This window comes from Mchenga conophoros, linkage group LG10 (assembly GCF_057382185.1).
Source record: "Mchenga conophoros isolate Kocher_MC1m ecotype Shallow Benthic linkage group LG10, M_conophoros_male_GT1.1, whole genome shotgun sequence".
Taxonomy (NCBI): Eukaryota; Metazoa; Chordata; class Actinopteri; order Cichliformes; family Cichlidae; genus Mchenga; species Mchenga conophoros.
Genome location: NC_140535.1, coordinates 6,922,102 through 6,939,309, shown reverse-complemented (window position 1 = coordinate 6,939,309; position 17,208 = coordinate 6,922,102). Strand labels below are relative to the sequence as shown.

The following is a 17,208-nucleotide window of genomic DNA, read 5'->3' as shown; positions in this document are numbered from 1 at the left end:
CGGGCGGTGTGTTTTGGATCATTGTCATGTTGGAAGACCCAGCCTCATTTCATCTTCAAAGTTCTCACTGATGGAAGGAGGTTTTGGCTCACAATACATGGCCCCATTCATTCTGTCCTTAACACGGATCAGTCGTCCTGTCCCCTTGGCAGAAAAACAGCCCCATAGCATGATGTTTCCACCCCCATGCTTCAGAGTAGGTATGGTGTTCTTGGGATGCAACTCAGTATTCTTCTTCCTCCAAACACGACGAGTTGAGTTTATACCAAAAAGTTCTACTTTGGTTTCATCTGACCACATGACATTCTCCCAATCCTCTGCTGTATCATCCATGTGCTCTCTGGCACACTTCAGACGGGCCTGGACATGCACTGGCTTCAGCAGCGGAACACGTCTGACACTGCGGGATTTGATTCCCTGCCGTTGTAGTGTGTTACTGATGGTGACCTTTGTTACTTTGGTCCCAGCTCTCTGCAGGTCATTCACCAGGTCCCCCCGTGTGGTTTCTGGGATCTTTGCTCACCGTTCTCATGATCATTTTGACCCCACGGGATGAGATCTTGCGTGGAGCCCCCAGATCGAAGGAGATTATCAGTGGTCTTGTATGTCTTCCATTTTCTGATGATTGCTCCCACAGTTGTTTTTTTCACACCAAGCTGCTTGCCTATTGTAGATTCACTCTTCCCAGTCTGGTGCAGGTCTACAATACTTTTCCTGGTGTCCTTCGAAAGCTCTTTGGTCTTGGCCTTGGCAGAGTTTGGAGCCTGACTGTTTGAGGCTGTGGACAGGTGTCTTTTATACAGATGATGAGTTCAAACAGGTGCCATTCATACAGGTAACGAGTGGGGGACAGAAAAGCTTCTTACAGAAGACGTTACAGGTCTGTGAGAGCCAGAGATTTTCCTTGTTTGAGGTGACCAAATACTTATTTTCCACCCTAATTTACGAATAAATTCTTTACAAATCCTACCATGTGGATTCATGGATTTTTTTTTTCACATTCTGTCTCTCACAGTTGAAGTGTACCTCTGGTGCAAATTACTGACCTCTGTCATCATTTTAAGTGGGGGAACTTGCACAATCGGTGGCTGACTAAATACTTTTTTGCCCCACTGTAACTAACTAGCAGGGTTGCCAACTCCCAGTAAAAAAATAGGGGACCACCCCCACACCCTCCGCCTCATGATGCTTAATCGACGTAATCGACTTTAATGTATTGCCAGGGTAAAACAAATGCACAGAAACCAGTTATTTTTCTACAGTAATTAAATAGATTCAATATCTTTCTGCAACAGAATTGCAGACTGCACACATGGTACTATAGCTTATTAGGGCATATATTAGACTTAATATTTACTATATACAATAATGAATTTTTATATACATCAGATGACCACTTTGGTTGTAAGATTCGGTTGTATTTATTAAAACCTAGACATTTTAAATGAGAATAAGAAAGAAAAGTATACGGCTGTGGCTCCAGCAAACATCAGCTGATACTAGAAAGTAATATCAAATAAATTATAACAACAGCTTATCAAGCTTAAACGTGTTGCTGTTGTTTAGCGCGACATCCGCTGGTTTCGTCTTTCTGGCGCAAAGTGGGGGATAAACAAACGAGACGGGACTTAGGACAGCAAAGCCGATCAGCTTATCATTGATGAGTTTCATGATTGAAGTAGCAACAGGAGATGGAGGGGGAGAGAATGAGAGAAGAAGAGGCAGCTATGCAGCGTAAAGACACAGAATAACTCCAGTTTTGTGTCTTTTTTTTAATTTTTTGCTGAAGTTCGGGACAAATGACGTTCCTTTACACCTAAATACGGAACTTTAAAATAATAACCCCTGACTCTGCTCTGTGTGTGTGTGTGTGTGTGTGTGTGTGTGTGTTGGAAAGGTTAAAGGTTGAGGGGTTTTCTCTCTCTAATTTGTCCCCTTACTGTAACATCAGTCAGTATTATCTTTGCCACACACACACAACGTATCTACATGTTTTCTCTACATTTCCACAAAACGAAGAATAAAACACCACAGAGCAGTTTCCTCTTATGAATACTACAGAAGCTCAGTGTGACGATATTAACGATATTTTGCGTTGTTTATGAGTAATTTTATCCATATTAATCTTGAGGACTTTGCACAGTCTCTAAACGCTACAATATAACAACGATTCTAATTGGCGAAGACACCCCGTCAATCAAAAACGGTGTCCATTCACGTACGGAATTGCATGACGGGGTGGCTCTTTTCGGTCCGTACAGAATTCTGTAAAACTGTTGATAGTTTCTCGGCTAAAGCTGTTAAAGAAGAATCATGCAGTTGACTAGCCGTGTCAAGTGGTGCTTTTGACAGGTACGTATCTTTAACCCCGCTGGTATATATCAATAGAACATTTTTGAATCAGTTATCACGCGCAAACGCCCAGGAAGCTTATAACAAGTAGGCACTCGGACGATATTGATTGGAACAGCGGTAAGTACGTAGTTATCGGTGTTTTTACGTGCAACCGCAGCTTTTCGGTGACCTTTGACACCCAGGCTGAGCTCAAAGATATAAAGTTAAGTGAAAGATGGTGTTGGCGAGTACAGGCCAGTCTGTGAATGAGCACTTCGGAAACCGGGGGAGGGGAGGGAATAGATGAGATATGAATTTTCTCCCACCTCGAGGAAAACGAAAGTGATTTCTGTTATATTGAGTGACTGAAAAAGTGTGTGTTTTCCCCAGATTGAACCCATAACGGTGTTATTATGGTGGGTTGAAGCAGTTTAATGTGTCGCCTTCGCCGACAGTAGCATTCATCATCTGGTTAAGTCCTGCGTTTCTGTACCACAATAAAGTTCTAGAGAATAACAAGGTCGACATCCGGTTTGTGTTATGAAATAAAAGCTTTCAATTGACGGTAGTGTTTTATATTTTTATAACATAAAATTGCTGTTCGCAAGACAAGGGGAGGATAGTATTTAAATTAATATTTTAGAGAAAGATGGATGTTGTTAAGTCCTAGGGCAAAATGGAAAGTTTTTGTTTATTAATGGGTCACAAGTAAAACTGAAGAAGTTAATAATTCCTATGACAAGAAAGTATTTGGCAATATATACTCTCTCTCTCTCTCTCTCTCTGTGTGTTAGTGTGTGTGTGTATAAATTAAAAGCTAATTAGTGGGGCCTTGTGCTCACTCGTGGGGCTTGTTACTCCCTAATGCGCTGTTAAATGTCATTTACATACATTTTCCCCAATCAAGCTAATGTTGTTGCAGAATTGTTGCAGTGTAAAAAAAAATGACTGAGAACAGTGTATTTTATATTCATACGTCATGTCTGTGGCAGATTCATCTTCATCACTCATACAGCCTTTCCATAATTAATTCAAAGTAATTATTTTATATGAACTATTACAATATTATCCCAGACTTCTGGCAGATTCTTCCAGAAAATTTTTTACAACCCTGGTCCTTGATCTGTGCGCATCCTGTCCAGGGCTTACCCTATGGCAGGTGGGACGCTCTCCAAGCCCCCCCCACCCTGAATCGGATAAGCAGAAGAGCATGGATCACACGTCGAAGATAATAGAAATAAATACCTGTACCTGGAGTGAAGATTGATATATTTTTGCTGAAATATGTGAAGTTTTATTTTAATGGTAAATAACACCACTTCCTGTTTCTGTTGGTGTTCTTTGAATCGACTTGACCTCGCTTGCTTTCGTACAGCCAGTGCAGAACTGTTATGATGTGTCAATAAGTTAAAAAGGTGGACGGCGCCAGTGATGAGAGCCCCCTTCGGTACTTGAGCAGGATACCGGAGGTATGTTCAGACGTTTAGGGAGTGGTCATGACAGAGAACGTGTGGTTCTATGTTTTTTACGTGAAAAAGCAGTCGCTGTTTTGTCAGCCTCTCAGTCACTCACACCGAAAATTGTTCTAATCGCTGTTTGGACATGATGTCCGCCTGCTGGCTTGTCCTTTTCATGTTTTTCCCTCGTCCACATCTCATTGCTTACCATTGTTAGAAAGCATACAGTGTTGTCACGGTTAGGGTGCTGCCAGATATTTCCTCAGTTCTGTTTCAAATCGCCGTATAAAATAAATGGCAACTGTTTCACGGTGAGGTGGTATGCCCCCGCCGCCTCCTCCTATCCGCATCAAATACATGGCCACAGACCTGCGTTGTATGTAAAGGAACAGTTGAAACAGCACAAATACGTGAAATCCAGTTTGTGTCGGTGTCTTTGGTAACAGCTGCTCGATACCTTTTTACAGTATTGGAAACTATTGCACATTAAAAGCGTACCTCGTCCAGTTAGCACAGCTAGCAAGCTAACTAGCTACTTTTATTCCTAGTAACAGTGTGAGGAAATAGAACTACTGCTGTGCAAAACACTGACCACAGATGCATGTGCCCGGTCAAAAAATTCCCACTTTAATTAACCAGAGAGATTGTTTTCCTTCTTGGTGTGGGAGGCATTTTCGGCGACATTGTCGGGGAGTTTGACAGGAGTGAAATATCCCCACTACTGTACCGTACTTGGGTTTTTTCCTTCTCTAAACCAAAGCAAGATGGACTCGCATTTTGCTTGTCTGTCTTGTCAAGGCTTACGTCGACATTTTGCACGCAGATTTTAAAACAAATGTGTGCTTAGTGGTAGAAGCGTGTTAAATGGACGAACGGGTCGTTTATTCACGCAGCTCGCATATTTTGTGGCGTTACTGTTCACGAGGCTCGACACAGTACATCGGTACCCTCAACACAGATAGTCCGATCGGGCATCTGCCGATTTACCTGAGACCACTGCGTAGCAAAATAGTCACTGCAACTGTGCCTCCTTAATTCGGGGCAGTTAGATGAAATGAACCCGGTGGTCAAAGGGTTTTGGCCTACATGTCTTGTTCTGGCTACAAGGGCGAATTCATTGAAATGAGACAATGCCTCTCGATATTTTCACGCCGGTGGGGTCTCGTGCTATGCAATGTTTACTCACTAATGCGCTGTTAAAGTTGTTTTGCATACATTTTTTGCACTCAATCAAGCTCATGGTGTTGCGGAATCATTGCAGAGATGGAAGTGTAAAAGATCACTGAGCGGTGTCTTGTGTTTTATAGGTCATCGTCATTGCATGACAAAGGCTGTGACAGATTCATCTTCATCACTCATACAGCATTTCTATAATTTTCTTCAGTAAGTATTCCTGTTTTCCACACAACATTCATAAAAGCAACTGCTGTCATCTAGTCTAACTGTGGTTCACAGTCATTATATCATTCATTCATTGAATGGTAATTAAATTTGTCCTATGTTTGATACACATCCAGAAGTGCAAACATGTGGAAAAATTAAACATCAGCAAGTGAAAATAAACAGAAAGGATACATTTACAATGTTCAGTAATTTGCCTGGTTTGTGTGTAAAACATTAAAATGTAGTAAGAGAACTACAGCTGAACACAGGGGTGCCATTTTATTAAAACGATGATTTCGCTTGGTAGCTCTTCATAATAGTCTACAACTAAGAGTGCACTTCCCCTTGAATGAAATAGAACTTCCGAATTGGAATTTGTACCAGAGATTATGATGTCATTATATTTATTTACAAATACCAGCAGTGCACTAGAATAAGAAGGTGACATTGAAATTGTTACATGAAAAAAATAATTAGACTGTCATTTTTAATTTTTTAAGAGAAATTGGTCCCAAGGAGGTACAGTACATATAAAAAGTGTACACATTCCTGTTTAAATGTAACCTATAACCTGCTCAGTTGAATTGAAAAACAAATCTGTTTAAATGTTTTTTTAAATGTTTAAAAATGGTTACATAACTTTGCACACCCTTAAACTGATACGTTGTATTCACATCAATCAGTCTTATTGGTAAGAGTCTATCAGCATGGCAAATCTCGAGTTGGCAATATTTGCCCACTCTTCCTTGCAAATATGCTCCAAATCTTTGGGATTGTGAGGTCATCTCTTATGTCTTTAGGTTGCCCCACATACTCTGGGTACTGGTGGACCATTTCAAAACTTTACTTTTTTCTGGTGAAATCATTGTTTTGTTGTTTTTGCATTCGTGGGATCCTTGAGTTTTGTTGTCTTTAAAGTTGAAAGTCTTCTTCATTGTCATCTTCCTAGCAGACATCAAAAACTTTGGATCCAAAAGCGACTGGTGTTTGTAACTGTACATAATTGACTAAAGCTGCATTTCCAACTGAAGAAAAGCAACCCCAAACCATGACCCTGCCACCATGTGTATGGTGGTCTTTTGGTTATGGATAGTATTGTCAGAGCTAAGCGTACAACCAGTTCAACCATGGTCTTATCATACTATTACACATTTTACTATATGCTTTTGGGAAACTTTGAGTATTTTTTTGCAAATTGTAGCCTGGCTTAGATGTTTTGTTTTGGTTGTTTGTTTGTTTTTGTTTTTGTTTTTTTAGAAAAGGCTACCATCTTGCAAACCTACCCCATAGTCCAGACATATGGAGAATACAGGAAATTTCTGTCACATGTAGTACACAACTAGCACTTCCCAGTACTGTAGCTGCAACTCCTTCAGTGTTGTTGTAGTTCTTTTAGCAGCCTCTATGATGAGTTTTCGTCTTGTTGTTTCATCAGTTTTGGGGACGCCCAGTTCTTTGCAATATTACTGTTTTTCCATATTTTTTCCACTTTTAACTTTGACTGTCTTCACTGTGTTCCATGATACAGTGGGGCAAAAAAGTATTTAGTCAGCCACCGATTGTGCAAGTTCCCCCACCTAAAATGATGACAGAGGTCAGTAATTTGCACCAGAGGTACACTTCAACTGTGAGAGACAGAATGTGGAAAAAAACAAATCCATGAATCCACATGGTAGGATTTGTAAAGAATTTATTCGTAAATCAGGGTGGAAAATAAGTATTTGGCCAATAACAAAAATACAACTCAATACTTTGTAACATAACCTTTGTTGGCAATAACAGAGGTCAAACGTTTACTATAAGTCTTTACCAGGTTTGCACACACAGTAGCTGGTATTTTGGCCCATTCCTCCATGCAGATCTTCTCGAGAGCAGTGATGTTTTGGGGCTGTCGCCGAGCAACACGGACTTTCAACTCCCGCCACAGATTTTCTATGGGGTTGAGGTCTGGAGACTGGCTAGGCCACTCCAGGACTTTCAAATGCTTCTTACGGAGCCACTCCTTTGTTGCCCGGGCGGTGTGTTTTGGATCATTGTCATGTTGGAAGACCCAGCCTCATTTCATCTTCAAAGTTCTCACTGATGGAAGGAGGTTTTGGCTCACAATACATGGCCCCATTCATTCTGTCCTTAACACGGATCAGTCGTCCTGTCCCCTTGGCAGAAAAACAGCCCCATAGCATGATGTTTCCACCCCCATGCTTCAGAGTAGGTATGGTGTTCTTGGGATGCAACTCAGTATTCTTCTTCCTCCAAACACGACGAGTTGAGTTTATACCAAAAAGTTCTACTTTGGTTTCATCTGACCACATGACATTCTCCCAATCCTCTGCTGTATCATCCATGTGCTCTCTGGCAAACTTCAGACGGGCCTGGACATGCACTGGCTTCAGCAGCGGAACACGTCTGGCACTGCGGGATTTGATTCCCTGCCGTTGTAGTGTGTTACTGATGGTGACCTTTGTTACTTTGGTCCCAGCTCTCTGCAGGTCATTCACCAGGTCCCCCCGTGTGGTTCTGGGATCTTTGCTCACCGTTCTCATGATCATTTTGACCCCACAGGATGAGATCTTGCGTGGAGCCCCAGATCGAGTGAGATTATCAGTGGTCTTGTATGTCTTCCATTTTCTGATGATTGCTCCCACAGTTGATTTTTTTCACACCAAGCTGCTTGCCTATTGTAGATTCACTCTTCCCAGTCTGGTGCAGGTCTACAATACTTTTCCTGGTGTCCTTCGAAAGCTCTTTGGTCTTGGCCATGGCGGAGTTTGGAGTCTGACTGTTTGAGGCTGTGGACAGGTGTCTTTTATACAGATGATGAGTTCAAACAGGTGCCATTCATACAGGTAACGAGTGGGGGACAGAAAAGCTTCTTACAGAAGACGTTACAGGTCTGTGAGAGTCAGAGATTTTCCTTGTTTGAGGTGACCAAATACTTATTTTCCACCCTAATTTACGAATAAATTCTTTACAAATCCTACCATGTGAATTCATGGATTTTTTTTTCCACATTCTGTCTCTCACAGTTGAAGTGTACCTCTGGTGCAAATTACTGACTTCTGTCATCATTTTAAGTGGGGGAACTTGCACAATTGGTGGCTGAGTAAATACTTTTTTGCCCCACTGTATATGCAATGTTGTGGATTTTCTTTTGGCATTTTAGCCTTTTTTGGATAGAGACGGTGTAGAAAGACAGGAAAGCAGGGAAGACATGCAACAAAGGGGTGCAGGTTGGTCTCAGGCCACTACTTTCTGGCCAGGTGCCACCTGGATGTCTGCTCACCCACTGAGCTAAACTGGCACCATGAACATTTTTCTGTAGGGCTGTGCAATATGACCAAAATCTCATATCCCGATGTAAGAATTCTATCGTCCTGATAACGATATAAATCACAAAAATGTAACATTTTCTGTAAATTCTGTGAATCTCGGGCAGCTCGACTTGCGGGAAGTGCTTCCAGCTGCGCGTCATGTAGCTGGAGTCAAGTGTTTTAACAGATGCATGAAACTATACATTTTTAGACATAAGTTGTAACGGCCGCCATTTTCTTTGTGAGTATTTATTACACGGCGTGCTGCGGGGAAAAGCCTGTTCTACCGTTTGAGTCTAAGGTTTATTTTTTAGCACCTGGCGGCTCTTTTTTTTGCTTCTCATCCGTGAATAATCTGCTCTTTCACGTGATTCAGTTTATTTTGAAAAGTCTCAACAGGATCTTGAGCTTTATTGTGAAAAGTTTATGTGGAATATAAACAAGCGGACACGCGATGGTGTTACCGTCATTGTTGCTAACCAAAACGCATAAAAACAGGCGCTTGTCGTCCCTAGTGTGGTTATATTAAATATAAGAGAAAGAGAGAACTTTAAGAAATTAATATAGCCACTACAGTGACCATCAAAACGATGACAAAATATTGCCGTAAACAGTTTATTTTGCGACACCATGAAACAAACGATAGTGTAAAATGAAACGATAGACGTTTTTATATTGTCATCCAATATATATCGTTATATCGAACAGCCCTATTTTTCTGTATCGTTCACATTACTGATACCTTCAAGGTCTCTTTGATGCTTTGTGAATTCCCCGTGAACCATGGCCTTTTCCTGTATCAAACAACTGAGTAAATGTCAGAAAAAAATCTTACTAGAACAGCTGAACTTTATTTGTGGTGAATCAGGCTGTCTTTACTTGATGGCATGTGTTTACGCAAGAAGACTGATTGCTGTGGTTAAATCAAAAGGTGCTTCAACAAAGTGTTGTTTTAAGGATACGCACACTTTTGCAACCAGCTCATTGTATGTTTTTCATTTTATATTTTTTCCCTAAAAGATGTGTTTGTTTTTTCCAGTTGAAATGTACAGGTTATAGGTCATATTAAATATGGGAAAAGTTTTAAAATTATTTATTAGGGTCTCTATTATTATATCACGTGGTACTGCACCAAAACTAGAAGGTTTACAAATGAAAATACATTTGTAAAATCCATTCTTTTTCATTTCTCTTGTTCCTTATAGTTTAGGTGGGTGTCTTGTAGATAAACTACACTCAACAAAAATATAAACGCAACACCTTTGTTACTGCTCCCATTCCCCATGGGATGGACGTAGAGACCTAAAATTCATTCCAGATACACAATATAACCATCCCTCCCAAACAGTGGTCACAAATCAGTCCAAATGTGTGGTAGTGGGCACATCTGCTATATTGAGATAATCCATCCCACCTCACAGGTGTGCCACATCAGGATGCTGATCTGACATCATGAGTAGTGCACAGGTGTACCTCAGACTGCCCACAACAAAAGGCCACCCTGGAATGTGTAGTTTTTTGCGCTATTGGGGGTCTGGGGACCCAGAACCAGTCAGTATCTGGTGTGACCACCATTTGCCTCATGCAGTGCAACACATCGTCGCATGGAGTCTATCAGATTGTCAATTGTGGCCTGTGGAATGTTGGTCCACTCCACTTCAATGGCTGTGCGAGGTTGTTGGATATTCGTGGGAACTGGTACACGCTGTCGTATACGCCGGTCAAGCACATCCCGAACATGCTCAATGGGTGACATGTCCGGTGAGTATGCTGGCCATGCAAGAACTGGGACATTCTCAGCTGCCATCTGCCCTGAACAATGTGAACCATGATTCATCCGTGAAGCGCACACCTCTCCAACGTGCCAGACGCCATCGAATATGAGCATTTGCCCACACAAGTCTGTTACGGCGACGAGCTGGAGTCAGGTCAAGACCCCGATGAGGACGACGGGCATGCAGTTGAGCGTCCCTGAGACGGTTTCTGACAGTTTGTGCAGAAATTGTTTGGTTGTGCAAACCAATTGTTCCAGCAGCTGTCTGGGTGGCTGGTCTCAGACGATATTGGAGGTGAACCTGCTGGATGTGGAGGTCCTGGGCTGGTGTGGTTACACGAGGTCTGCGGTTGTGAGGCCGGTTGGATGTGCTGCCATATTCTCTGAAACGCCTGTGGAGACGGCTTATGGTTGAGAAATGAACATTCAATGCACGGGCGACAGATCTGGTTGACATTCCTGCTGTCAGCATGCCAATTGCACGCTCCCTCATTGCTTGTGGCATCTGTGGCATTTTGCTGTGAGACAAAACTGCACATTCCAGGGTGGCCTTTTGTTGTGGGCAGTCTGAGGTACACCTGTGCACTACTCATGATGTCAGATCAGCATCCTGATGTGGCACACCTGTGAGGTGGGATGGATTATCTCAATATGGCAGATGTGCCCACTACCACACATTTGGACTGATTTGTGACCGCTGTTTGGGAGGGATGGTTATATTGTGTATCTGGAATGAATTTTAGGTCTCTACGTCCATCCCATGGGGAATGGGAGCAGTAACAAAGGTGTTGCGTTTATATTTTTGTTGAGTGTATATGTGCTTTTTCTTTCCTCATTTTTCTTAAATTTTACTACTTTTTATCTGGTTCAACAGACCATTTACACTAAATGAAAAAACGTCTATCCTGCCACTACCCATGCTACGACTGTTTGATTCTTCTTTAGGCAGTAGACCCCAGTATAAACAGTCCACTCCAGGAACCTAAATATGTGAACATTAAATAAATATTACAGCTGTCCAGAACATCAGCCATACAGCGAACCCTTAATTTTAATTGAACAACAAGAAAAAGAAATGTGCTGTGGAGTCTCTATTATGACCTTATGAAGACCCAGATTCATAATACGGAAATCTTTAATAATATATGTAACATGCTGGACATATCACAGTGCTAAACTCACTATCAGTCCCCTTTATCATTGGACTCTCAGTGTTCAGCCGTCATTCCTGCTCTTGGCATCTAAATACTTGGATAACAGTAAAGGTTTGATTTTTACAGTATTTCTTAGATGAAAGAAACAAGACTAGATGAGCTCAGACATGTGTGACTCATCTCACTGATACAAATATATAGTTTTATTATTACTTTTATTACTTGCAAGAAAGGTAATGTGTTTGTCAGGAAGCTTAGCGCTTACCATTATCATTCATAAAAATAAATTTACAGAAGAAGACAACATTATGGGATAGTGGATCAGCCTCAAGTACTGGAGAGACTGATGGAAAAACAGGAGCAGCAAAGGTTAGGCCTGAACCCCCCTTAGTTAGGTCATTGACAAGACTGGTTACGGGTACCAACTATGGAATGGAGCAATTATCAGGCACCTTCTTTACATGGATGACATCAAGCTGTATGCCGAGAGTGAATGAAACATCGATACACTGATCCAAACCACCAGGATCTACAGCAACGACACTGACATTGGAATACCATTCGAAATGGAGAAGTTTAGTTGGATGGTAACAAAGAGAGGAAAAGTAGTCAGAACTGAGGGGGTTGCAGAAAGGGAAGATTATAGAAATTCAAGTCAGCTACAAGTACCTTGTAGTCCCACAGGCAAATGGACGTTATGGAGAGGCTGCTAGCCACAACCACTAAATAGACTGAAAGACAACACAGAGGCAGTAATAGTGGCAGCACAGGAACAGCTTCTAAGAACAAGATACATACAGTGGGGCAAAAAAGTATTTAGTCAGCCACCGATTGTGCAAGTTCCCCCACTTAAAATGATGACAGAGGTCAGTAATTTGCACCAGAGGTACACTTCAACTGTGAGAGACAGAATGTGAAAAAAAAAATCCATGAATTCACATGGTAGGATTTGTAAAGAATTTATTCGTAAATTAGGGTGGAAAATAAGTATTTGGTCACCTCAAACAAGGAAAATCTCTGGCTCTCACAGACCTGTAACATCTTCTGTAAGAAGCTTTTCTGTCCCCCACTCGTTACCTGTATGAATGGCACCTGTTTGAACTCATCATCTGTATAAAAGACACCTGTCCACAGCCTCAAACAGTCAGACTCCAAACTCCGCCATGGCCAAGACCAAAGAGCTTTCGAAGGACACCAGGAAAAGTATTGTAGACCTGCACCAGACTGGGAAGAGTGAATCTACAATAGGCAAGCAGCTTGGTGTGAAAAAAATCAACTGTGGGAGCAATCATCAGAAAATGGAAGACATACAAGACCACTGATAATCTCACTCGATCTGGGGCTCCACGCAAGATCTCATCCTGTGGGGTCAAAATGATCATGAGAACGGTGAGCAAAGATCCCAGAACCACACGGGGGGACCTGGTGAATGACCTGCAGAGAGCTGGGACCAAAGTAACAAAGGTCACCATCAGTAACACACTACAACGGCAGGGAATCAAATCCCGCAGTGCCAGACGTGTTCCGCTGCTGAAGCCAGTGCATGTCCAGGCCCGTCTGAAGTTTGCCAGAGAGCACATGGATGATACAGCAGAGGATTGGGAGAATGTCATGTGGTCAGATGAAACCAAAGTAGAACTTTTTGGTATAAACTCAACTCGTCGTGTTTGGAGGAAGAAGAATACTGAGTTGCATCCCAAGAACACCATACCTACTCTGAAGCATGGGGGTGGAAACATCATGCTATGGGGCTGTTTTTCTGCCAAGGGGACAGGACGACTGATCCGTGTTAAGGACAGAATGAATGGGGCCATGTATCGTGAGATTTTGAGCCAAAACCTCCTTCCATCAGTGAGAACTTTGAAGATGAAACGAGGCTGGGTCTTCCAACATGACAATGATCCAAAACACACCGCCCGGGCAACAAAGGAGTGGCTCCGTAAGAAGCATTTGAAAGTCCTGGAGTGGCCTAGCCAGTCTCCAGACCTCAACCCCATAGAAAATCTGTGGCGGGAGTTGAAAGTCCGTGTTGCTCAGCGACAGCCCCAAAACATCACTGCTCTCGAGAAGATCTGCATGGAGGAATGGGCCAAAATACCAGCTACTGTGTGTGCAAACCTGGTAAAGACCTATAGTAAACGTTTGACCTCTGTTATTGCCAACAAAGGTTATGTTACAAAGTATTGAGTTGTATTTTTGTTATTGGCCAAATACTTATTTTCCACCCTGATTTACGAATAAATTCTTTACAAATCCTACCATGTGGATTCATGGATTTTTTTTTCACATTCTGTCTCTCACAGTTGAAGTGTACCTCTGGTGCAAATTACTGACCTCTGTGATCATTTTAAGTGGGAGAACTTGCACAATCGGTGGCTGACTAAATACTTTTTTGCCCCACTGTAGATGTTGCTACACCAGACCTCAGATAGTAGGGTTCAAGATGCTAGCAGAGAGGGCATACATGGAATGCCATAACCAATTAGGTGGCATAGTATACAGAAACATCTGTGCCAGTTAGCTAAGGAACACAAGAAGCTTCAAAAAGCCAATGGCTAAAAGAGGAGTTAAGAGATGTGTAGGATGAAGGCAACAGCGGGGACTAGTGGTAATTTGAGCGCTTGGGACAGGGACACCTTAAACTGGGCGAGTAGCTCCAGTTTATGGTAAATGGACTGGTTCTTATGTAGCGCTTTTCTACTCTGTCCGAGCACTCAAAGCGCTTTATACAGCTAATTCATTCACCCAATCACGCCCATTCACACAAGCACTTCTAAGCTTAAGTGCTAAGTATCTTACATTGATACACATTCACACTCCGATGGATGCATCGGAGAGCAACATGGGGTTAGTATCTTGCCCAAGGATATTTGGCATGCAGACTGGAGCAGCCTGGGATCGAACCACTGACTTCCAGAGTTGGAAGAAGGATTCCAAAATAGCAGTTCTCTTCTCCTTGCAATGTGTCTAGCGCAACAGTGAGTGGCTTCAACACAATACAATACTCCTTTAGGAACAGATACTCCCGATCAGTGAAGCATTTGATTCCAAACTGAGTACAGACAGTATTTAAGTCAGCAAGGGGAATGTCAGTGATCCTGGACAGGGCGTCATGAAATGAATTCCATTGTGTTGAAACGGGAACTATGAGTTTTTTCTTGAAAAAATTATCTACTAACTCTGAAGCAACAAAAGAATGGTTTGCTTTTGTCCACATTGCAGAACACTTTGAAGTTGCACTTCTGTAGATGAATTTTGCCTCATTTGCTTGAAGCCATTTCTCAACATCATGAAAAATTAACTTCAGTGTGTGTGATGCACACCTTAAGTGTGGAGGGAGAGAAAACTGTCCTTCAGATTCTGTGGAGAGGGACTGCTCAACATCAGTAAATGTCACCTCTTCATCTTCTTCGGATTCTTCATCAGAGTCTGATTTTTGGAGCATTCTAAAAGCTTTGATAAAATTGGACCCGTTGTCGGTCACGGTGGCTGTCACTTTAGAGTTCAGTCCATAAGCCGAATGTACTTGCTCGATTTCATTGCCGATTACATCATATATATGTCTACCTCTAACTCTTTTACATGCTAGCGCTGCATGTCCTCGTACAAAAGTAAAAGGATCAATCCAATATGCCGTCATTCCGAGAAAACTTTTGTTATGACTGGTCCAAATGTCAGCAGTCGTGGAAATATATTCCAAACTCTCGAATGTCCCTTTAAGCTCCATTTCCACGTCAGCATAACACTTATCTAAGTAAGTAGAAAACGTTCACGTCGTGTCAGGTGCTTCAGTAGATTACTCGTGCTATTGACAGCGGCCGATAGTTTTTTCTCCCCAGGACATAGCTTACATATTACTTTAATGTTCTTGTCTGCTTGTTTCAGAAAAGTGAAGTGACGGGAATATTTCCATTTCATAAAGCAGCCACTCGCTTCAGCCAAGTCCGACATCTTCCACTTCAGGATACAACTATGCAGTGAACTGGCGTGAAATGACGTGCACCTGCACTACATCAATGTTATAGCGGCAGAGTTTACTTTTACCTTTAGATGATAAAATAATGAAATTAAATAATGATATTCAGCGAGTTCAATTATTTTACAATTTAACACAAGTACATTGTAAGTAACTGTAATTAAAAAACGAACAATAATCAGTTACTCTGCTTTTTCAGTGGAAAAGTAATTTAATTACAGTACCAAACACTGGCTGAGGCACATACACATAGGTTGACAACATTCTGCATAGTCATTCACTACAGACCTCCAAACTTCATATGACCTTCAGCTCAAGAACAGTGAATAGAGATCTTCATGAAATGGTTTTCTATGGCTTAGCAGCTTAACATCCCCAAGCACAGTGCAAAGCATTGGATGCAGCAGTGTATAGCATAGCCAAAAAACAAAGAAATAAGAAAGGGGGCAAATACTATTTCTTGGCACTGCATGCCCAGGGACACCAGCTTTAAGTAAACCTTTGTCCTACTTGTTCACAGTATCTTATTACTATAACACTCCAGTAAAATCTATTTTGTCAGCAAGTATCACAGATTCCATGCTTGATGCTTTCACTGTGTGTTTTGTACAAACTTATAGTGCCCATTCTGATGTGTTTTTTCTTTTCTTTTGCTTTAGGTGCAGTAGTACGATGAAGGGTGGAGGAAGGAGCAAGGAGCCACCTGTTGCAGGGGAGGTCACTGGCAAACGCCCCAAGCGCAAATGCCTACAGTGGCACCCACTTCTCTCCAAAAAGGCTCTTGATTTCTCTGAGGAGGAGGAGGAAGAAGATGAAGAGGAGCTGGTGAAGGTTAGTGGGTTTCCACTACAGGTTGTTCCTGTAATAACTTCTGCCCAACTGAATAACTAATATTTCAGATTATTACAAATAAATCAGACAGAAACTATGGTGCAACATTGAATCAAAGGAATTTATTAAATTTTTATTAGCAGGCAGGGCTGTTCAACCAGACACAGCATTCACAGTGTGAAGTCACAACAGAGGAAGTGGAGGAGGACACAAACGAACAGCGGGCACGCCGGCCAATGAATGCCTTTCTGCTCTTTTGCAAACGCCACCGCTCCCTGGTGCGGCAAGAACACCCTCGCTTGGACAATCGCGGGGCCACCAAAATCCTGGCTGACTGGTGGGCTGTCCTGGAACCCAAAGAGAAACAGAAATACACTGACATGGCCAAGGAGGTGAGGCTACTTTATGACTCTGAAGTTCATGATATTTCCATGTTTTGTTCAGCAGGGTCAAAGTGGTGCACTTCTGAATGAATTCTAAAACTTCAATGCAATTTCCTCTGATTTAAAAGTACAATAATGAAAACTAATTTCTGAATTTTAAGACTCATTCCTGTGGTACTCTATCCTAGGCCAGTAGTACTTAAAGAAGTGCTTGTAAAAAATAAAGGTGTTTTTTTTTTTTTTACCCATCCTTTTTGCTTGTCAGTTTATAATGTGAAATAGAAATACTTTGTTAAAGTATAAAAATGAAATGATCAATTAAATAAAAATTAAATTGCTTATAGGGTTTGCTTATAACCAAATTCATTCTGTATGTTCTTCCAGTACAAGGATGCCTTTATGAAGGCAAACCCAGGCTACAAGTGGTGTCCCACCACCAGCAAACCAGTTAAGAGCACTTCCTGTCAGCCAGTCAGCAATCCCCGCAAAAAAGTTTGGTCCTTTTCTTGCAACTCATCCAAGGACTCCACTGCCAAAAAAGTGCCCAAAACGGAAAGTATGCCACAGTTGAACTTTGCCATGGCAGGTGTGTATTATTAAATATT

At 41.9% G+C, this 17,208-nt stretch overlaps 1 protein-coding gene across 6 annotated transcripts in view; it reads left to right on the top strand.

Annotated features, from left to right (window-relative positions):
* The first annotated feature begins 2,265 nt into the window (after positions 1-2,265).
* bbx (BBX high mobility group box domain containing) overlaps positions 2,266-17,208 on the top strand; it is a 47,984-nt gene continuing 33,041 nt past the window's right edge. For 2 of the 6 annotated variants that reach the window (XM_085288322.1, XM_085288317.1), the window contains exons 1-5: positions 3,590-3,803; positions 5,099-5,174; positions 16,049-16,220; positions 16,361-16,612; positions 16,988-17,189. In XM_085288322.1, the coding sequence (XP_085144448.1) occupies positions 5,113-5,174; positions 16,049-16,220; positions 16,361-16,612; positions 16,988-17,189 (688 nt within the window). In that variant the 5' untranslated portion in view covers positions 3,590-3,803; positions 5,099-5,112. Of the gene's footprint in view, positions 2,353-3,587; positions 3,804-5,098; positions 5,175-16,048; positions 16,221-16,360; positions 16,613-16,987; positions 17,190-17,208 lie in introns of those variants that run through there. The other 4 variants (XM_085288318.1, XM_085288319.1, XM_085288321.1 and 1 more) reach the window with 4 other exon arrangements.